Below are 23,533 nucleotides of genomic sequence, written 5' to 3' on the forward strand. Positions count from 1 at the left end.
GGCCAAGGGCTATTTGGGCTTTGTATTTCCAGTGCCTTGTATATTGGAAATGCTTAATGAATATTTTGTCGAATGAATAAACATTTCCTTGCAGCACAGGCCCTGTTTGTTTCTTATAGATATTCTGAAACTAGCACAAGAAAGTCAAAACTGACAGCAGGATAGAATGGTGCACAAGGGTCCCAGCAGCCCCAGACACAGGTGAAGAGGATAAAATGTGTGTTCAAAGGATGACCCCAAGTTTCTGAAGATGTTACTGCTAAATTCTGAGCTGCTTGCATCAAATGACTGAGTTCAGAGTTTACCTATTTGCCTTGAAAAAAGTGGATAGGAGGGCTCAGAATCGACCCCTAGCCTCAAGTTTCCACCTGTGGCCCCAACTATTCAGATCATTTCGATTAAATGATGAGGGTAGTCAGGCCAATTTCTGCTTCTGGACATGTGACACTGATTCATGTAGCTCTGACAAGAGGCTGATTGTGCCTTCTTTACCTCAACTTTGACCTCCTATTGATGGCTTCTTCTCCTAACCTCTCTTCCAATCTCTAGCTTCACATTTCCAACTCTTTGCTAGGACATTTCCACTTTGTCAGCTACAAGGTGATCTCAAAACTCAACTTATCTAAAGCAAAGCTCATGATCTTAGCCCTGACCATGAATGCACACACCATAAGATCCTGACTTTCCTACATCCTCCAAGAGCCTTCACTTGTCCAGTTGCCCTGTCAGTCACTAAAGCCCAGGGGTTCTCTTCACATTTCTCTTCTCCCTTCCTTCCTTCCCACAAGCCCTTCCACTACACAGAGTTCAGGACCTCAGGACATTATACCTGAACTACCGTAGCGGCCACGTAGTCTTACTGTGATGTGAGGACAGCAGCCTGCCTGTTTCAGGGTTAGCAACATGCCCCATTCTGCAAGCCACCTTCAAAAAACCTTCTAAGACTACCCAGTGACAACACAGTGAACCCAGGCTTAAGATCAAGGCCAAATTCCTAAGCCTAGCTTTCAAGGTCTGCCATACTCTTTCTAGCCCTACCTTGCCAATCTGAGCACATACTATTCCTATATACAAATGTGCCAGCCTGCCCCAGACCATTATTTCCCCTTGCTCATTCCCTTACCCTTCAAGGAAATGGCCTCTCCTCTTTTTATCTAAATCCCATCCCCCACCTCTAGCTCAGACCAAAGCTCATCTCCTTCCTCATCTCAGCCTACAATACTCTCTCCTTTTCCTAATTTTGAGCCATGATGATAGCAACAATACCAACATTTCTCTAAACTCTGTAAATATTAAAGTAATAGAAAAACGTACAAGCTCAGTCACCCCCATTTTACAGGGAAGAAATCAGATTGCAAAGAGAAGCTCCACTAAAGCTTGCAACCCTGGATCCCAACCTAGGCCTCTCCTGACTTTGGAGTTCCTTCTACTCTACAATACAAACCCCTGGAGCACAAACTGAGCATGTGTAAAGTTCATTCACTGAGTGGGTTTTAGGAATGGCACTGCCCAAAGGACAAGGCGCCCCACATCCCCAGACTTCCTGACTGCTGATGTAAAGACACCTGGGACCTTCTCATTGGCTATGTCTGGTCAGGAAAGAGGAGGGCGAGAAGGCAGGATCACCTGAATCCACAAATGCTTTCACGGGATGTCCATTCACTTTGCAGTTAATATAAAGCATCACAACTTGGCCAAAGCTCTCGGGAGCTTCCTCCATGGCTATTGTCATGTTTTCCTCAATGTTCTGTTGCCTACAACAAATCAAAATCAGGTACCAAGAGCATTATCTCTATTAACAGAAATCTAGGTGTTTTAAACAAAACAGTTAAAAACACATCTGCCCATTTCTCCTGGCCTCAAGTGCAGGCTGCTCATGAGCAGCTGAGTGATGGCTTTGGAAAGGAGTACTTTTATCCAGCGACAGGCTGCTTAACAGAGTTGAAATGCATGTTGTTCAGAGAAATCTCTTCATGATCTGAGGATAAAATAACACTTATGTAAGAAGAGGCTATGTTTTATTTCTCTTGTAGAAACTGAGGCTGCAGACAACAGGAGGAGGTAGGTTGAATTTTGCAGTCAAGTAGCTTGAAATGTATTTAGGATTAAAATCTGGGGTCAAAGTTCATCGCTATTCCAAAGACCATAACTCCAACAAAAGAAGGGTCATGTAGCCTTTGGAACTTCATCTGACAGATGAAAGACAGATGAAGGATCACTTGTTTTTTGTTTTTGTTTTTGTTTTTGTTAGGCAATTGGGGTTAAGTGACTTACCCAGGGTTGCACAGCTAGTAAGTGTCAAGTGTTTGGTCTGAGGCCGAATGTGAACTCAGGTCCTCCTGACTTCAGGGCCGGTGCTCTATCTACTGCACCACCTAGCTGCTCCCTGAAGGATCATTTGGTGATTTGCTTACAATCACACGCCTTTGAGGGCCCTTGGGGGGAACCAGAATTTGGCTTGTCTGTGGTTTCCCAGGCCACTACTTCTCCACTGTACTTAGCGTCCATGTTGTACAGGAGCCAGAAGAGGCTCCAAAACAACCAAATACTAAGAACAGAATAGACCAAGTTGGCATCCGAGTTCATCTCTTTAGACAGTCTTGAAGGGGGAAAGGAACTGCAATACCACCTCTGTACTCTTCAGACCTGGATGCTTCCAGTATTCGTGACTAATGAAATCAAGCACTGTTCTAGTCACAGATACAACGGCTGTGAAATACTGCAGAAGTGCATTTCAATATGGCGCACTGCTTGATGGCTCTGGATACACCCTGGGTCAAATCACGTCCTCCAAAACTAAGAAAAGGAAATGTTTTAAGGCAACTGATGAGCTAAAAATGTGTCTGTCTTTTGCGAAAATATTAGAACTGAAGTGACTCGGTGGGCAGTGGTCATCCTGCAATAAAACAGTCCTCTTCTTGGGCAGGCTGAGAATGGAAGGTCCAGACACCTGACCTCAAATGTGGGATCTCTCAAGTTTCCCACAAGATCTTATGACGCCTCAGTTCCCTAAACCCTCTGCAATCACCCCAGTGGCACAATCCAAAAATCTGATGGGTGCAGTGCCAGCATAAGCCAGCCTCCTCACAAAGCCAAATCTGTGGGGGAAATTTAGAAAGAAAGCAAAGTGTGTTGTACAATGGTGACTTTGTATTAATTGAACAAAGATGAAGCTCTGCTACAATCCCTTGTAAACTAGTACTGGTCATTCACTGATTCTGTGCATGCTACACAGGAAGCTATTCAAAGCATACAAGGTTTCCTTTTTAAAGGAAGAGATGTCTTAATTTTCCTCTGGGAAGCAAAATGAGCCTTACAGATATCCCCAGTTCCTCTCACTTTTCTTTTTTTCCAATAGCCCAACATCATGGTGACATTTCAAGAGATCTGTTAACACTGCTTTGTAGTTGACAAAAATCTCAGGCCTGGCCCTCAGTAGCCAGGCCTCCAAGGGTACCTCTAGGTAGCTGAGGCCTTCCATGGTGCCATGCATTGGAGCTGATCACTCCTGCTTTCCTATTTCACCTGGTCAACCTGCTAGGGACCGTTTCTAAAAGCCATTTACTAGGCTCTGATAATGCTGATGAGGGCAAGAATCAAAGCCTGGAACCAAAAGGATATGTACATTCCTTTTATTTCTAGCTTGATGGTAACATAATATGCACTTTCAATTTTCACAGAAAAAAATCTAAAAAATAGTTCCTTGTTATGTGAGTTGCGCATTCAATTTACTACCTAAAATGCTCTTCACTTCTGTTAGAACAAAGCTCACAAGAGAAACTAGGAACTCTGCCTTGGGCCACAGAGGCAGACAGTCAAATCTGAAGGCTGATCTTCATCACTGGGGACAATACAGGAATCCGCAAGAACATAACTACTCTTTCTTCGAGATTGAGGTTAAATTAACAGGCTTGTCACAATAAAATCTTGGTATTGACTATAAAATGCCCAAATATAATGTGGCCCTGGAGAAATCTGAGCAGGAAACCTGTTATACAGACCATCCCTTGAGGGCAGAGCAGGAAGCATGGAAGCCAAATAGATTTAGGATTCCAAAATATCTTTGCAGAGTTGCTGTTCTACTAGAAATAAGCTTAAACTCTGAACTAAAAATCACAAGGAGTCAAGAAACCTGCTGAAGGATATTAAGACTCAAACAAGCCTATTTAATTGACCTGGAGCATCCTGTCAGCTGGAGAAATTCCTCTTCCGCCTTGGGGAATTCCCTTGCACATCATCTTTCTTCAAAAAATAAAGTTTTGCAGGTATTTATTCTTTTTCCCTTTCACTGCACCCACCGCTGCACAAACAAGACCCTAACCACAAGCATTCACTGCCCAGTAAAACAAATCCCCAAACTGATCATGGCCCAGCACATCTGTCTCAATGTGGGTTTTAAGTCCCCCGCCTTTCTGGCAGGAGGGGGGTGGCGTGATTCCTCTTCGGGCCTCTGGACTCAGGGGTTTTTAATCAGCACATCGATCAGAGTTCTTGAGTCTCTCAGAGCTGTCTGTCTCTATACGCTGGTGCATCTGAATACCATTTTAGCACTACTCGCTGCTAGCCACAGAAACGCTTATGGAATTATCGGGGAAAGAAAATCGTCCAAGTTGTTGTCATCAGTTTATCATGAAAGAACCAACAATTGTATGATGTTCCATCAGACACTGGGGCTAATGGGACAGGAAACCAAAGTGCCTGCCTGGCGAATACATCTACTGTAAGCCCTGGGACTCTGAAGAGCCCCTCAGGTAAGACTCTTTGTCCTCTGAGAATCCTGCTATGCACAAAGCCTCCTTTTCCTTGGGCTGAGGTGGTTTGTTACCTTATATCTTCTTCTATCTTGGCCTGAGCTTCCAGATCAAAGGGGTCAGCCGCAAAGAGACGGATCCTCTCCTGCTCCCTCCGGGCTCGGTCCTGCTGCTGCTCTACCAGGACCCTAGTAAATTTCTCTGCAAAAATGAAAGACGTGAACGACCAAACTCCAAGGGGATGGAATCTTATGCCTTTCTACTGTGTGTTATTGTACCTAACAACTTCTCAAAAGGCACCCACCCACAAGACAGATGTAAAGAGCATATCTAAAAACAATTTGGAAAGCTCATGTCGATTTAGTCACTGCCTTGAATTATGCATTTAGCATCAGAACTTTCAATAAAAACTATTTCTTTAAGCCAAGCATTCAACAAGATCATTTATTCTCGTAAGAGTTTAATCATACCTGCCTCTAAATGAACAGTTTGAGGTTAAATTAATGGGAAACTATTATCTGCCAGATAACTGTCTCAGGGTTCTCTGCGTGGTTGTCTTCCAACCTATCTATTGTAAATAATATAAATCGCTAATAGTTTCTATTCTTTAAAAAACCTTTTCCTTAAACCAGAGAAATTAAATGCAAATGACTATGTCAGCCAGTGCATACTTTATGTAAGCATGTTCAATGAGCATCAGTAGGCAGAAAGCTCATCAGAAACGGTATGTGGTTGCTAACTACAGAATCCTTACTCTGACATCTAACATTTTGGTTTTTTTTTTTAAGCCATGCAACCTTTATGATACATTAGTGCAACCTCAAGCAATTAATCAGTCGTGTAATCATGAGAAATAAAAACAGGTTCCTCCAAAACAAACATCTCAATACCATGAGAGCTCTTATCAAGGTCACAAATGTGAGACTAGAAAGAAATATAAACTATAAAGAAAATAAAGTTTGATGAAATAATCTCTTTTGCAAGGGATGCCTTTTAGAATGGCAATGCTTAAGAACAAAGGCAGATGTCTGAAAAAGAATTGTATCAGTTGTTCCATTTCTCAGGCACTGCAAACAACAGAGCTCCAAGTGTCTAGACCCACTATTACCCAGAATCAAACTTGGGGGATTAAGCCAAGAAAGGGCACTCACTGTTCTACACGGCTGCCTGAGGCAAAGTCACAAGAACCACTTTAATTGCCACCCCATGGCTTTATTGGCTGAGTTTCTATAAAGGCTTCCCCACTGAACAGGCCTGAAAATCAAAAACGGTTATCCACTATGGACATGCTAAGAACAATTAGAAAAGATCTCCATGCTTCATGCCTGCCAACGTGCCCCTTGACACTGGAGCCAAGCTCCACCCCACTCAGCCATTCTCAGCCAGCCAGGACTCCGGGCCTGATGGAAAAGCCTGACACAACCCACCTTCCCTCGAGGTCAGCTTGACAAAGTGACAGCCACACAGGCTTACCAAGGTCTCCACTGAGCAGGGCTTCTGCCAGGGGTGGGTTTCGCTCCTTGAGCAGAGAGAGCTCATGGGGATTGGCAAGCAACATGTCTCGAAGTAATGCTGGATTGTCCAAGCCCTGCGGGGATGAAGCTGGGTCTGCTGGGGATGCCCGGGGTGGCTGGGCTGGCTGCTGGTGCAGTCGGGAGCCTGATGCGCCAGGCACAGCTATGCTGCTGAAGTCTATCCGGGGCAGGCCTGGCAGGAGAAATAATTTCAAAGTTTATACCAAATGACAACATGAAAAGGAAAAACATAGAAATAGCTTATTCCAAGGAAGGTCATGCAATGGCGGGTGGCCTAGGAGATCCTGAGCCCTTCCCCCGACACTATGTCTGCCCCCCTTTCTCAACTACTTCTGTGGCACAGAGGATCTAGGTCAATAATATTGTTAAGGTGAGAGAGAACAAAGAAGTAAATTGTGATATGCAAACTATTGTTTCAAAACCACCCAAGAGAGGGAAGCCTCTCTTCATACTGCTGCCTCAGTAGACACATGGAATTTTTTTGAAGCAATTACACTGCAGATCCTCATATACCTAGGACGTGGCCCTAGGCAAAACCTTGGTCTGGTCCTGCCTCTGCCTTAAAAAACCCTGACACTTGGAATACTCTAATTGGCAAAGAGAGACAAGGTTGTTAGATGCTAAATTCTGCAAGTCTGGGCTGGCCTGCGTTACTGGTTTGGGTAGGTTTCCAACAATACTCTGGACTCACACATTCATCTGAGCCTTCTAAAAGCCAACTCATTGACTCTCCCAATGCTCTGGGAGGTCAGAGGCTAGCAATCAGCCTCATTTTATGGGCAGAAGAAGAAAACGGTACAGATACTTTACACAAAGAATATAAATAAAGCTGTAACAGGGCTCTTAATATAACTCCCACAAGCATGACTGATTCTAAACGGAGCTGTCATTATTCAAATTAAAGGTTAAAAAAAAAGCAATGGTTTAAAAAAAAAGTTCAAAAGAAAACAAAGGCGTTTCCCTGAGATCATAGATAGAATGGTTTGGTCCAGCTGAATTTAGATTCATTTTTTCCAATCTTAACCATATATATTTTTTTAAACTACAGACTAATTACATTAGTCTCGTCTGAGGAGCTAAATTATCTAAAGGCAGCTTATGATCTCACTGAATTTCCACCAAGATCCAATGAGGCACAGAATAGAAGCAGGATTCTTCACTGAAACAGTTCTCTCTGAGGTCACTAGGAGAGTCCTTCCCCGGCAAATCCAACGACCCATTTTCTGTCCTCTTCCTCCTCAACCTCTCTGTGGCACAGAAGCCACGGCCCATCCCTTTCCTCCAGATACCATGACGGCACACTCTCATGGTTCCCTCCCTCCAGTTTCTATCCTAGGAACTTTTTTCCTTCTCTCACTCTCTCCCCCTAGATCTATCACTTCTATGCAGATGGCTCCTAAAGCTGTTTATCAAGCATCAGTCCCATATCTCTTTTTTTAAATTTTTATTTTTTTACTCTCAATTTAACAAATAAAACCAGTATTTCCAGAAGAGGATTACACACAAAACTGCAAGTCTCTAGTGTGTATATATATTTTGCTTTTCTTTTTAGGTATATAATAAATTCAGCACGTAACTTTCAAAGCTATCCTGCTTGTCTAGTCTTCCACATGTTCTCTTCTTTGTATTTTTTTCAAAAGGCCTCAATGATTCTTTCTTTTGGCAACCTTTCCCCAACCTCGACTTTCCACTTTCTAACCCTCAAACTGAAGAGAAAAACCATCTGCGTAGTCAAGCAAAGCAGATTCTGACACTGGCCATGTCTAAAAATGGATATGCCTCCTATTTCTAGCTGCCTGCCAGAGAGTTACCACCTGGATGGCTTACTTCAACACGTCTAAAGTTAAGGTCCTCATCTTCTCCTCTAAACTTGCCCATTTCCCAATTTCTTTTCTGTTGAAGGCACCCTTACCTGTTGGTCACTGAGGCATAATCTCAGAGTTAGGTGGGACAACTCCCCAACTTTCCCTGCACAGATCTCGTGCTGTGAGAGCCCTATCTCTAGTATCTCGCCCTTCTTCTCCACTTCTCTATCAGCTCAGACTACTCAGACCCACCTTCTTGTTTCTACTCTATCTCCCTTTCAATCCAATGCACGGTTCAGGTTAGACTAATTCTGGTATCCAAAGCCCTTGACAGGCAAGCTCCAGGCTAGCTGCCCAGGCTTCTCCTTCCACCTTCCCCAAGTTACAGGAAAACTAGATCACTGTTCTCTTTCCTATCTCCTTAACTATTTTCTGGGGATTCCCCAGGTGGAGTAAACAACCCTCCTCATGCATCTGTACCTATTGAAATCCCTCTCTTCCTTCAGGGTCCACTTACTTGCCCTCACCTGGTCCATGAAGCCTTCCTGGATTTCTCTCTCCACAAACTTCTCATAGCACTTTGCCAACCCCTCCTCTGACCCATCACATTTATGCTATATCCTATTCAGCTGTGGATGCAACATGTTCCCCACAGCCCTTTGCAGGTAGAGACTGTTATTTTTCCAATTTGCATGGACAGTGTCTTGCATGCTGCATGTATTTAATAAACCTTTGTTGAATTTTGCAGCTTAGGAAATCAAAGCTCAGAGGTGTTGTGATTTGTTCTACATAAGAATGATCTTGAACACAGGACTCCCAGTATCATTCATGTGCCTTTCACATCTGGCAGAGAAAGAATTAACCTCCCCTCCCTAGTGTGAGCTCATGTAACCACACCCTCAGTTGGGTTTCTGCATGGGCCCAATAAGAGTTTACCAGTCAAAAGCTGGGAGGGGGTATGGCTGAGGGGAGTGATCCCCTGCTCTTGTGAGATAGGTTTTCTATCTTCCCTATCTACCCTAACTGGTGGAACATCTGTGGGCTTTCTAGCTCGGGACCAGGAGTTTTCTTTCCATTTTGGCCACACCCTATCTTGAAGTATATTCAAAGCAGGGCAGTTATAAAGAAAAGAAAAAAAACAAACCCAAAACTACAAACAACCCAGGTTTGTCTTACTGGGTTGGTAGTTTGTGGAACCTATACAAAGTCACAATCTTAGGAAACACAAGAGGTTTCTGTATGATTGCTGGCTAAAGACATAAAAGTTAGCCTCCACAAAACCATATAGTTCAAAAACACTTATAAACAATGCAAACATGCTGTAACCATCCTCAGCAACCTACTAGCTCCCACAGAAACGGACCAATTAAAATTAAAATTAAGTTGCACTCTATTTTTATTTGCTTACAAAAGCATCAAACAAAGTTAGTTAGTGGCTTCCTGGAACCCAGAGAATATCAAATCAAACTGTAGAAAGGCTTGGTCAGCTGCTTCCCTCAAGCACGCTTGTGTTTCCTCCTGGCCACAGCAATGACTCTTTTCCAAGTTGCAAAAAATAAAAAAGGGTTACTATGCTGTGAGGCATCATGAGAAGCTTTCTGTCGGATGAACGTTATCAAGAAAATGTTAGCCAACACCTGAGAGAACACAGGTCTCAGGGTTATAAGTTCATAAAACTGAGAGGTCTGGATGCTTCAAGTATGGACACAGCCTTCTCCAAACTAACAGCTTCTTTGACATGCCTGCCGCTCCTCACGAGGGGTCTCAAACTCTGAGTTCTCCTGCTGTGCTCAGGTAAGGGCAGGACAAACCCCCCAGAATCAGACAGTTGCTCACTCTCGCTATCAGACAAGCACCTACTGTCATTATCATCAGCTGGAGGGTGGGGCAGGGGACTGAGAGGCTAAGCAAGCTTAAAGAAGGCTATCAACGGCAGAAAACCCCACGTGGCAGCCTTGGTAAAACCTATGGGCGCCTTCCTCAGAATCATATTCTAAAATAACTGAAGGAAATCTGCTAAATTTCAGTTAGAGATGGATGAAAACAATGACCTAATTTTTTCCCCATTCAAGTTCACAGGCTTCCTGAAATCCATTCTCCCCCCCCACCCCCATTTAAGAATCCAGACATGAGTTACTGGGGGTGGGGTGCGTGCAAGAGGGGAATGATAACTGTCCATTAGGTAGCCTGGACAGAGTTTCTGAGACAGATGAGAGACCCTGCCTTGATGGGCACAGCAGGAGTGAAATGATGAGAAACTGACTTACGATCATTTCAAGTGGAATAATGGAAAGGGTGCTGAGCCAGGAGGGGTTCTAGCCCCAGCTTCGCCACCTGTCATTCAGGTGACCTCACATCATCCACTCATCACCTCTACAAGAAGCCAAGCTTAGGCTTTTTGACTGGACAGTGCCATTGTGAGGATCAAACAAGACGATGTCAAAGTGCTTTTAGAAAGAATCAAACAAAGGACCCACACGTACAGAGATATTTATAGAAGCTCTGTCTGTGGTGGCAAAGAACTGGAAATTGAGGGGATGCTCATCAACTGGGGAATGGCTGAACAAGTTGTGGTATATGAAGGTAATGGAATACTATTGTGCTGTAAGAAATGATGAGCAGGCAGACTTCAGAAAAACCTGGAAAGACTTGTATGAACTGATGCTGAGTGAAGTGAGCAGGACCAGGAGAACATTGTACACAGCAACAGCCACATTGTGCGATGACTAACACTGACAGACTTGGCTTTTCTTAGCAATGCAAGGATCTAAGACACCTCCAAAAGTCTCATGATGGAAAATGCTATCCACATCCAAAGAAAGAACTATGGAGTTTGAATGTAGATTGAAGCACACTACTTGCTCTTTTGTTCCTCTTCTGTTTTGTTTCGTTTCCTCTTTCTGATGGTTCCTCCTATTGGCTCTAATTCTTCTTTACAACATGACTAATGAGAAAATGTTTAACGGGAATGTACATGTAGAGCCTGCATCAGATTTCGTGCTGTCTTGGGGAGAGAGGTCAGGGAAGAAAAATTTAAAACTCAAAAGCTTATGGAAGTGATTACTGAAAATTAAAAATAAATTAATAAAAAAATGGATTAAAAAAAAAAGAAAGAATCAAACATAAAATGGTGTTTGGCACTTAAAAGTCCTCTACAACCTGACCTCTTCCTATCTTTCCAGTCTTCTCATACTTTACCCGCTCCACCTCCACCACACGGACTTGTTGAGATCTGATAGTGGGCTCCTTGCTGGTTCATCCATCCCTTCTGTGCCTTCTCCCTGACTGTCTTCCATACCCTTCCTTTCTTTGTATCCCCAGAGGTTAGTGAGGTGCCTGGCATACACAGAACTGGTGCTCCATAAGTGCTTGTTGAGTTGATTTGACTCAGGCCTACCTGCTCACCCTCCTCACACTTTCCAAATTCCAATCACATTAGTCTGCTCTCTCCTCCCGGTTCCTGTGCTGTCCTCAGCTACTTCGGTGGCCTTGCTGACACCACTCCCATGTGTAGAAAAGCCAATCCCAATCCATCAGTTGAATTCTCTCTTTTCTTTCAAGGCCAATTGGGATGCCAATCTCTTCCAGAATGCCCTGCTTTCCCCATGAAAATGATTTCTCCAAGCTTTTTACAATGATCTCCTTTGCCCTTATCACACACTATTTTAGATCATACCATGCTTTTTGAAGGAATGCCTCATTTATTGATGTTATTTGTCATTGGACAGCAAGTTCTTTGAGCTCAGGAACTGCCTCCTTTTATCTTTTCTTTTTCTTTTTTTTTTACCCTAAGCATAGCTCCTCACACATAACAGGTACTTAAAGACAATTTCTCTGATTGCATCAGCATTGTCTTCCATGGAAGTGATACTGTAATACCTCACAGTGTCATGGAGGAAATTCTGGGTTCTTGATATATATGCCAGCAGAGCTCAAAGGCTAACTGGTGCCAGCAAGGGAAGGCTTTGTGTATGGCAGCTATCCATGAGCTCAGCCTGGCGAAGCTCAGAAGGATGGCCACAGTCATCCACAAAACCACCTGCTACAATGGAGAGGGGCTGAAATCTGCACAGGTTGTAGGAGTGCCCACACAAAGAAAACCAGTCATATCCTTGAAGTACTATTTATTACTCTTATCAGGCTGGGTAATGAGATGAGTAAGGGCCCAGGTAGTCAAACAGGCATAGAGATGGGAAAAACAAGAGCTAGAACTGGGAATGATGTCATGTAGGAAGGCCTCCTTTCTTATAGATGGTTCAGGAGGCCAGCTGACCCCCTGGAAGTAAGATAACTTACTTGGGAATTGAACAGGTGCTCGTGGTTCTGCATTCTCCTTCTGTCTCAAAACTACTACATCCCCATCCTTCAAGCCATAGGAAGCCAGCGACCTGTGGTTGTCAGTGAGAGGCCTCTCGGCATAAACAATCTGCAAAAGGAGAATTTAATTTAGTGCTGAGGTACACATATGTAGCCCAAAGAGAGAATACTATAACCTCTCACTTCCCTATAACATTTTTAAAACAGTGGATACAAGGTCGGGCTTGTTTCTGACTTAGGCTACAATATGGAAGCAATTCCCTCGGGGAATGGTAACTGTATCAACATTATATCATCTGACTATCATTCAGTACAGTCTTTTTCCCTGGTGGGGAAAGTTTGCCAACCTGTTGCCCTTTCCCGCTCTCCCTATCCACCTAAGCACCCCACAGCACTTTCATATCAGATGATAAACCAGAAGGCCTTCAGAACTGACCAATCAGAGCTAAGGGAAGCAATAAGAGACAGGCTAACAAGCTTCAAATATTTTTAAAAATGATCCTCAGCCTTAAATACAGAAGCAAATATCTATGAGCATAAAAGGTGAAATAATGTGCCAACAATAATATCAGCTAGCATTTATATAGCACCTACTATGTGCCAGGCATTGTGCTAAGCACTTTACTAATCTTACCTCATTTTATCCTCACAACTCTGGGAGGGAGGTATTATTGTGATCCCCCTAAAGATCATAATAAATAATAAGCTGAGGCAGACAGATTAAGTGATTTGCTCAGGGTCATAAAGCCTGTAACTGTCAGAAGCTGAATTTGAACTCAAGTCATGTTCCCTTCTCCAGGCCGAGCATTACCTCATCCCATCCAGAGTGAGAGGATGTAATTTCACTGCAAAGGACCTCGATGACCCCCTCCCGAATGTATGGAGTCTCCACCTTCAGTGTGGCACTCTCAGAATGGGACTGGAGAGCAAAGCTATCAAAAAAAAGGCTTGTGTGTCCCAGAAAGGAGGATGACTCTGGTCTCTAGATACAGACTAAAAGGGGGATTCCAAACCCTGCAGTGAAACCCCTCACTCACAAAAATGAAAACAAAAACAAGCTCTAAGAAGACTCCTTACAAGTCTAAGACTCTATGAATTGATGTAAAACGAAACAAACAAAACCCCTTAAAAACAGTCAGGGCTTACCACAGTGCCTGGTGTTTAATGTATGCTTACTGGATGAATGACATTCAAATGAATAACAAAATGGTTCCTATTACTTTCCACATAAAACAAGGAGCTAGATTTTTCTTTCTGGATGTGGATTTGTGATTTCAACTTAGTTCCCAGCAGACATTTGTTCAAATTTTATAATCACCGAAGAGTTGGCATAATTGAAATTCTCCTAAGGGGAGAGGTTTGGGACTTTCCCATTATTACCAAAACAACAAAAGCAAACTGCATGCAATGCAATGCACAAAGCACTGGGGATCAAAAGAAATGTAAAAACAGGTCCCTGACCTCAAGTGGCTAACAATCCAGTTGGGGAGATCCTTGTTTTACTGTCAGAGGAAGGAAAGTGTGAAGTGGGTCCCATCAGTCCAGGGGTGGGGAACCTTTGGCCTCGAGGCCACATGTGGCCCTCCAGGTCCTCAAGTGAGGCCCCGGAGAGCCAAGATTTGTTCTGTGAAGTTTGGATTCAGTCCACAGGTTCCACATCCTATACCCTCCTGAACCAAGCACCCAGCTCTAGCCATTTCCTTTGACAGTCTGTTAAATTAAGAAAGACATACTCAATAGCCTTCCTACCTTATACAGAACTTCTGGCCCTCTGACTCATAATAGAGACATCCATTTTACTCCCTAACAAATGCACTTCTGAATTTCCTTCCCCCACATGTCCTCTGAGTTCAGGTTGGGGGAAATGTCCATTCTAATCTGGGGGAAAATGTTGTTAAGAGTAATCCATATTACAGTAAATTTGACACGAATAAATATTAACATGCAAACAAATTCATTTCCCCCCACCTCCAATCGTTGCTGTACATGACAAGCACAGAAACTCATGCAGGTTCCACTTCACCTCCCATGCTGCTAAGTTCTCACCTTCGAATTGCAAAATGGAAACACTGTAGAAGAGTACAGAGGGCAGCAGGCTCCTCACTTCTGCTCATCACAAAGCAAACTACAATACAGCCAGCAAACTTTTTTTTTTTTTTAGAGCAATCTGATAATCACATCAGTAATTAGGCAAGGAAACAGTGGGCTTGACAGGAATACACTCAAACCTATCAATGTAAATGCCAGCTTATTCCTTCCAGTGGTTACAGAGATAAAACTTAGTCTCAAGTGGAGGAGATATCTCTAAAATGGCTTACATTAAGTTTGCAAAACTTCCTAAAATGTATAACTAAGGGTGATCAATGCCAGGAGGCTGCTGCCTGAAATGCATTAAGAGACACTGGCTACTGGATTCTTAAATTAAAAATCCCAGAAAGCTAGGGAGTGGGGTCTGAGGTCTGAATTTTCAAATAAGCTTGTCCCTTAAAGATAGGCAACTGAATGGGGGTAAATGTAAGCTTGAGAAGGTACCTTACAACATCAAAAGATCAATTCTTTGGTATCCAAGGTGTCAGAATTATAAATCCATTTTGTGATTTTCTGACTCATGATATTCAGACCAATGGTTCCAAGTTGATGCCATAGGAAACAATCCTACCTATCGGCTTAGTACTCTGTGCCTCAGTGATAACTGTATGATCCATATTATTCTACATTATTCTATAGCTGCTCAAAATTCAAGTTATCACTGGTAGGAAAATATAATAGGAAACTTCTACAACTAAATAGCTCATCTCTAGGACTGGCAAAACTGCCTAATAATCACTCCAGAGGAGGCAGGGACCCAAGAGAACAAGTTCTAATCTGTAATTAACATCTGAAATTAGACCAGCTAATCAAACTCTGCAGTCCTTTATACAAAGAGATAGCAACTTTTTTCCATCCCTGGGTGGAATTTTGAAATTAACAGAGAAGTCCTAATACTGCATACCAGCATTGAATTATCACTAACAAGGCTTCTCTGGGCCACAATGTAGCTGTAACGTCTTCAGTAATTTTTCACACTGTATCAATTACTAAAATAATGGGCAAATAAATTACCTTTTGATCATATAATAGAAAGTTTTAAAAATGAATACGAGTAACTACACCAAAACAATGTTCAATAGGCACTTGTAGTTTTTTCTAATTTCTCTTAGTCTGAAATACTGTTTTCATAACCTAAAGGTCTTGCTGTGTATAAGGCTGCAGTCTAGCATTATGGACAGTAATTATCATTATCTGGCACTCAGCATAATTAGCTTTGTGCTACCTACAGAGATAGGTTACTGTAACATGTTTTACCATATGGGGGACATAAAAACTAGTTTAAGTTCTGAAAATTGCTTGGATTAACCAAGCAAGTCAGCGTCAAAGAATCAAACAGAACTGATGACTGATCTCCTGGCCCACCCTAGATTAATCAAGATAGCTTCAGCCCCTTGATTCCCAGATCTAATCACATTCAAGATAGCTTCTCCTCTAAATGTATCATGCCCTCTCCTGCCATGGAATTACCATAATCTGAATTGAGTTAAATTACAGAATGCCAAATGTTTAAACAGAGGATAAGGTCTAGGAATGAGGCATCCATAATAAGAGACTGAAGGCTGGATAGAAAGTAAAAATGAAAGATATTTACTCTAGAGCACTTTGTAGGCAAATGAATAACTACTCAAAGACAGGGAAGAAGGTGTGAGGGGAAACTTCGGAGAAAATAGAAGGTAGGAGAAGAAGGGAGAAGAATGTACCCAAGAGGAGACAGATGAAGGCACACTCCTGAGTAGACAGTGTTGTTTACTATGAGGATTTGAAAGGAAATGACTCAGTGTCTAGGATGTTCCTGATTGATGGGCAACGCAAATGAAAGAGGACCACTCAATATCTTAAAATAGATACTGGGTCATCAGGTTACAAGGCAGCCAGCAGAACAAACTTGAAAACAGGAGGTGTTTATAGTTAGCACAGGTTCAGTCTCTAACAACCCTAGGGTCACTCCACTTTCACAGGCTAACTTAGTTCACCAAGGACCAATATACCAGCAGAGGTTGGAATGATGAATAAGGAAAGAGTTTGGAATTAATCTTGTCACTACTGTGAAGTTGTCTAATCCTGTGAAGTCATCGGCTCTAACAAAAAGTACTCTATCTCTACTGGGACCTTCTTCCAACGTGATCATTCAGTAAAGATTCTTCCTTTCATTGAGGTACAGCCATCTCAATTATCTGGGGAAACATAACCCTGAAACTGTTTCAGACATTTGTCATTCTCATCTCTCCCAACAAGCAAAACTGAATAACCTACATTTAACCATTTTAAATCTTCTGCCAACCTTCTGATGAAGGTTAAGTTTACCTCAAGTCAAAAAAACAAACAAAAAAAAAGAGGAGAAATCAGCCTCACTTGGGCAATCTGCCCTGTATTTTAAAGAGACTCTTGGGAAGCAATAGTCCATTTTATCTGGAATTCTTGCTGCTCAAATTAAAGCTGGTTATCTACCAGAAATGGTGTGCTTCAAAACACACTGCCCATTATACAACTTTATGCCAAAGTGCTAAAGTCTACACTGTAGAAAGGCCTTATGCTTGCCCTCTGCACAAAATATTGACATAGTTGTTTAATATAACCCAGAGGAGAACACAAAGTTTGGTTTCACTGGGCAAGAATTTAAGGAACAATTTCATAAGTGTACCCAATGACCCGAATGAACTTATGAGTAAGTTCAACTGTGATTAACCTGAAATACTGCTTTGAATCTATTAAGATATTCAAACAAGTACAGGACTTATACACATCCTTTTGCATCTTTTTGTTTCTGATGAAACCTATGGATTCCTTCTCAGAATGTTTTTAAATATGTAAAATAAAATACAGAAGATTGTAAAGGAAATAATTATATTAAAATAGTTATCAAAAATTCTTTTAAAAGTTCACAGATTTCCAAGTCAAGGTTTCCTTCTATAGAGCTACTGCTGCTAAATGTTGGGTGAGACAGTTCAATGGGCTAGTGGAAATCGCAGTGTTAAGCCAATTTACCAATTTTAAATGTTACTAAGAGCTACCTCTCTTTTGGGTAAGTGAGGAAGGATAAAGAAGGATTTACAAAACAAATACGCATAAAGCAAATGTTTTGCTGAAGCCCAACATCTGAGCAAACTGAGGAACTCTAGGAATACCAAAACAGAAGCCACTGGCTCCCTAAGATCATAGGATTTGGAGCTAAAAGGAACCTAAGAGATCACTTACAATCCAGCCCCTTATTTTACAAATGAAAAAAAAACTGTGATGTAGGGAGTCTATGGTTTGCCCAAGGGGTGGGAAACCTGCAGCCTCGCCTTCTAGATCCTAGGGTGAAGCCTTTTGACAGTCTAAATTTTACAGAACAAATCCTTTTATTAAGGGGATTTGTTCTGTAAAATTTGTATTCGGTCGAAAGGCAGCACTTGAAGACCCAGAGGACCATATGTGGCCTGGAGGCCCCAGGTTTCCCACCCCTGGCCCACAAGAGCACTAACTAGCAAAGCCAGGGGGGTAAACACATTTGAAGTCTCCAACAATTTTTTTTAAAGGAGAAATACTCAGGAAAGGTAATGGCAGCAGCTTCACCCAGGTCACAAGACACACAGCAAGCCCCAAGCAGATTTATGTTTTTGAAACTACCTCACACCAATCCTGGGTTATAAGTAAAGCAGGTATCATCTGCCTTGTGCCTTGCCTAGCGGGGTGCCTAGCACTGACCACTGTACAGGACCGGGAGAGGAGGCTCAGAGGATTTAAGTGACTTGCCATGGTCACATGGTCACCAAAGAGAAAAGTGTCTGAGCTGGGGATAGAAACCGAGATCGCTTAATCCACTATACTCCTAGAATCACAGATTTAGAGCTAGAAGAAACGCTAAAGGTTAACTAATTCAACCCCCTCATTTTACAGAGGAGGAAACTGAGACTCTGAGATGACCCGTAGAACTTTGAACCTAGGTCCTTTGTCCTCAAATCCAGTGGACTCTTTTCACTATTGCATCTTTATCAGCCAAGCCCATCTATTAGGAGAAGAACTTTCTCACTTTTTGATGAAGCACGTTAAAGGCTCCAACATCCTTTAATGGTAAAAAACCCTGAATCAGTAATCAGTGGATCTGGATTTGAATCCAACCTCTATCTGCTACTTAATTCCAGTGACCTTAGTAAAATTATTATCTTTCCCCTCTCTGAGCCTCAGTTTCCTCTTCTGTAAAGTAAGAAGATTCTTGTAGCCTGCGATCTGTTACTCTGATACAAATGGGTATTTCTAATGAAGGAAGCCGGAGGCGGGAACCCAGCAAATGGGTCAAGCAAGGATGGGGTGAGATGGCGATCAAACTCTGCATGCTTTGGGAAGGGGGAACCAGCAGGACGCCGTGGGCACATGGAGGAGGGCTAGGGCAGCGGTGGGAGAGTGGCATAAACCACGGATTTGGAGTCGGAGGCCCTTCTGGGGGCCTCAGTCTTCACCTCTGTAAAAGGGGGTGGTGGGGTAGGAAGGTGGCAGTGGTGACCTTATGGACGCCGGGGAGGGGGCCTCTCCCTCCCTCCTCCTCTCCCCCCCCCCCCGAGCTCACCTGGCTCTCGGCCGCTGGGATGCCGGACTCGAGCTCACAGAGCGCGCGGAAGTTGTGCAGCTCGAAGTCGGCGTCAACCTGGAGGGAGAAGGTGACCTCGGAGAGGTCCCTCCGCACACAGTACACCGTGAGCAGCATGGCCCGCGGGGCGCTGCCCGCCCGCAACCAGCACGCACGCAGCCCGCTGGCTCCTCGCCCCGCACAGCCCGAGCCCAGCCGAGCCGAGCCGCACCGCTGCCAGGCACCAGCAGCGCCGCAGCCGCACGTCCGCTCGTCACCCCCCCTGCCGCCGCTGCCAAGAGCGCCGGCCCCAACGCACCACACCGCACCGACCCGCACCCGCACGCCCTGCCGCCGCCGCCGCCTAAGCCGAAGCCGCCGCAGCCACGACAGCGTCGTAAAGGCCGCTCGCCCCGCCCCGCCCGTCCTCGGCGCCACCTGGGCGGGCGGGAGCAGCGGGAAGAGGAGGGGCCGGAGAGGGGGAGGGAGGGGGGAGGATAATGAAGAGGGAAGAGGGAGGGGAAAAGAGGAAAGGGGGAGGGGGAGAGAAATGAAGTGCTAGGAGAGGAGGAGGAGGGGAAAGAGAGGAGTAGGAGGGAGGAGAGGAAGAGGGAGGTGGGAAAGAGGGAAGAGAAAGAGGAGGGGAGAAAGGAAAGAGGGAAAAAACAGGACTGAAGAAGAGGAGGGGAAAGGTTAAAAAAAAGAACAAACCAACCAACAGCCCCTGCTGGAAGTTCGTAGTCTAATGGGGAGACAACATGCAAACAACTATGTGCAAACAAGCTGCAGACTGGGATAATTTGGATATAATCAACAGAGGCAAGTTACTAAGACTAAGGGGGCCTGTGAAAGGCTTCCTGTAGAAGGGGGATTTTAGCTGGACTTAAAGGAAGCCTAGGAAGCCAGGAGACAAGAGTTGGGAGATGGAACGTCGTAGGAATAGTAAGGAGGCTTACTGTCACTGCATCACAGAGAATATGGGTGGGAGTGTGAGGGGTAAGAAGACTGGAAAGGTCGGGACGGGGGCAGGTTATGAAGGGATTAGAATAGGAAATTGGATTTTGTATTTGATCCTGGAGGCAATAGGGAGCCACTGGAATTTACTGAATAGGGGTTAACGTGGTCAGACTTGCACTTTAGGAGAATCTCTTTGGTGGTTGACTGGAGGATGGCCTGGAATGGGAAGAAACTCGAGGAGAGCTGATCCACCATCAGGCTATGGCAATAATCCAGGCATGAGGTGATGAGGGCCTACAGTAGGGTGGTGGTAGTGTCAGAGGAGGGAAAGGGATTTGAGAGCTGCTGCAGAGGTGAAGTAGACTAGGGATGCTGAGGAGGTGAAAAAGATAAGAGATACTGCAGAGGTGAAATTGACAGGCCTGTCAGCTTTGATGTAGGGGGTAAGAGAGAGTGAGGAATCAGGGATGACTCCTAGGTTTTGAGCCTGAGGGACAGGGAGGATGGTGTTGGGGGAGAAGAGAATGAATTCTGTTTTGGACATGTTAAGTTTAAGATGTCTACTGAACATCCAGGTGAAGATGTCCAGTATGTAGTTAGAGATGTAAGACTGGAAATCAACAGAAGAGTTAGGGCTGGATAGATTAATCAGAGGATCATCAGCAGAGAGATAATAATTGGGTAGCACAGGGGGCTCAGTGGTTAGAGCACTGAACCTGGAATCAGAAAGACCTGAGTTTAAATATGTCACCAAACACTAACTAGCTGTGTGACCCTGGACAAATCACTTAACCTTTGCCTCAGTATCATTATCTGTGAAATGGGGACAATAATAGTACCTACCTCCTAGGATTGTTATAAAAATCAAATGAGATAATAATTGTAAGTGCTTAACACAGTGCTAAGCACATAACAAGTGCTAAATGAATGTTAGCTATTATTGTTGTTACCGTTGTTAATTGAGGAGGGAGAGGGATGAAAGAGAGAAGGGAAGAGGAAGAGTAGAGGGAGGGGGAGGAAAAAGGGAGAGAGGAAGAAGAAAAGGAGAGGGAGAAAAACAATAGAAAAAAAGGAGGAAAGGAAAGGAAGGAGAGAAGAAGTGGGAAAAGAAGAAAGGAGTAGATAAGGGGGACCCTACAAAACAAAAATGGCTAATAAGGAGAAGGTACCCAAGGTACCAAGCCAGGACATAGTAGCTGACCTTGATTCATTTATTCATTCCACAGGCACTGACTCCTGATAAGTTCCAGACCCCATAAGGTAGAGAATGGAAGGCATATGGCAAGACTGGAAAAAAGGGGGGGAGGGGTTGTTGTAATTAAAAAAAAAAGACTAGGACATGCAAGCTCTATATAGGTCTATAAGATTATCTTGGATTCCCAGTGAAATTCTAGAATTATTAAACGCTGAACAGTTCCCAACAAGAAATGAAGGCAGTGATGACAAAGAGCCAGCAGTTTCTATGAGCGCAGCTTATACCAGCCCAATATTTCCTGTTTTAACAGGGTTATTAGACTGATAGATAAAGAGAATGCTGTAGCAGAGTCTAGATTTTAGCAAAGGATTTGATAAAAGGCTGTCTTGCCATTCTTGTAGTAAACATCAAGAGGTGAGAGCTCAATGATAGTGTAACAGGAGACTGGTCAATAATCCCAGTCTTTATGGACCTGCTTGAACTCATATATACAATAGTCTACTTAGGTAAAATCAGACCTGGTTGAATGGCAGGACCCAAAGAGTAGCTCTTAATGGTTCCATGTCGACTTGTGCTCCATCTTGAAATTACTTTATATATATTTTGTATTTATCTACAGATCTTTTGCCTAAACTAGTCTGGTATCATCAACTGTGAATATCTCCATGTGGGTGTCCAATAGGCCTCTCAAATAGAACTCATTACCTGTTCTCTCCCTCCACCCAACCTTTACCTGCCTCTCTCCTAAGCATCCTCCCCAGGCACCAGGTTCACAAGTTCTGAGTCATCTTTGACTCTTCCATAACAGGGCCATCTCAAAAGGGAACAGGCTGCCTCAGGAGTAGTGGGTCCCCCCTTACTGAACATCAAGCAAAGTCTGGATCACTGTTTCTCAGGTATGCTGTAAAGAAGATGCTTGGTCAGGCATGGGTTGGACTGGATGGCTTCTGAGTCCTTTTCAAATATGAAATACTGTGATTCTGTGAAGAGAAGGAAGGGAAGAGGAGGCAGGGAAGGGGAAGAAGGGAAGTAAAAGTGAAAGGAAAATGAAAGTTGAGGGAAAGAGGAGGAAGAGGGAGAGAGGAAGAAAAGAGAGAGTGAAGTAAAGGGGAACAAAGGAGAAGGGCAGAAGGTAAAGTGAAGGGAAAAGAGAATGGTAAAGGGGGTGGGAAGTCAAAGGGCTCCCCCACAAAAAATATTTGGCCTGAATCCCTGAAGAGGGTATAGCGTGACAGGGGCCAGCTCTGTAGTTCGCTGGTACTGTAGTTGTGGTACACTGGTTTGCCTCCAGTCTCACTAGTCCTTCTCAGTCTCCATTATTCATTCACATCATGGCCCCTAACCATGGATGTTTCCCAAAGTTCTGTCCTGAACCTGCTTCACTTTTCCCTCTATTCTCTTCTTCAATAACTCCATCAACTGCTTGGTTCTTATCTTCTCCAAGCAAATGATTCCCTGGTCTATATATCAAGTCTCAGTCTCTTTTTTGGGTCACCAGTCACTATTGGAAATTTCAAACTGGATGTCCCAAAGACATTAAACTCAACATGTCTAAAACAACTCTTTATCTTCTTCCCCTAAACTGTCCCATCCTCCAAATGTCTCTATTTTTTTTTTTAAAGGCATCACCATCCTTCCAATATCTCAGGTTTATTGACATTATTCTGGACTCCTCACTCTTCTTCACCCCACACATCCAATCACTTGCCAAATCTTGCCATTTCAACATCTCTCAAAACCTACCCCCTTTTTTTCCCACTCACATAGCTACCACCTTAGGTCAGGTCCTCATTGCCTCTTGCCCGAAATTATTGTGACAGCCTCCTAATTGGTCTCCCTGCCTCAAGTTTCTCACCACTTCAGTCCATCCTACACATTGCTGCCAAAGTGATTTTCCTTGAGCTCATATGTGATATGTGATTCCCTTACTCAGCCACTCCACTGGCTTCCTTTTGGCTGGGGGATAAACTATAAACTCTTCTAATTAGCTCCTGAAGCACTTCACAACCTGGCCTCAACCTCTTTCCAGACTTGTGGGACTCCCACACTCTAAGACCCAATGAGACTGGCCTTTCTGTTCCTCATCCCCAACACTCCCTTCCATCCTCAGTGCCTTTTCACTGGCGGTCTTCCATACCTGAAGGGCCATCTCTTCTTAGTTCTACTTCACAGTCCTTCTCTTCCTTAATTATTAAGCTCAGACACCATCTTCTGCATGAAGCCATTCCTGATTCCCCCGAATGCCACTGCCTTCCTTTCCAAACTATCTTGTATTTAATTACTTTTGCTGCACAGTATATATTTGTATAGGTATTGTCTCCTCCATTAGAATGTAA

The 23,533-nt window shown here is 43.7% G+C and overlaps 1 protein-coding gene across 3 annotated transcripts in view; it reads right to left on the minus strand.

Annotated features, from left to right (window-relative positions):
- Window positions 1-19,199, minus strand: part of LOC114041389 (protein DDI1 homolog 2) — a 37,183-nt gene extending 17,984 nt beyond the window's left edge. For all 3 annotated transcript variants that reach the window (XR_003568922.1, XM_027859809.1, XM_027859810.1), the window contains exons 1-5: window positions 19,046-19,199; window positions 12,388-12,517; window positions 6,225-6,458; window positions 4,826-4,952; window positions 1,627-1,754 (exon numbers count right to left, since the gene is read on the minus strand). Coding sequence is in view for 2 of the 3 variants with exons in the window: in XM_027859809.1 (XP_027715610.1) it covers window positions 1,627-1,754; window positions 4,826-4,952; window positions 6,225-6,458; window positions 12,388-12,517; window positions 19,046-19,183 (757 nt within the window). In the remaining variant the exon portion in view is untranslated. The remainder of the gene's footprint in view (window positions 1-1,626; window positions 1,755-4,825; window positions 4,953-6,224; window positions 6,459-12,387; window positions 12,518-19,045) is intronic.
- Between the last annotated feature and the right edge of the window lie 4,334 nt (window positions 19,200-23,533).

The sequence above is a fragment of the Vombatus ursinus genome, unplaced genomic scaffold (genome assembly GCF_900497805.2).
Source record: "Vombatus ursinus unplaced genomic scaffold, bare-nosed wombat genome assembly UNPS02014172.1, whole genome shotgun sequence".
NCBI classification, from domain to species: Eukaryota; Metazoa; Chordata; class Mammalia; order Diprotodontia; family Vombatidae; genus Vombatus; species Vombatus ursinus.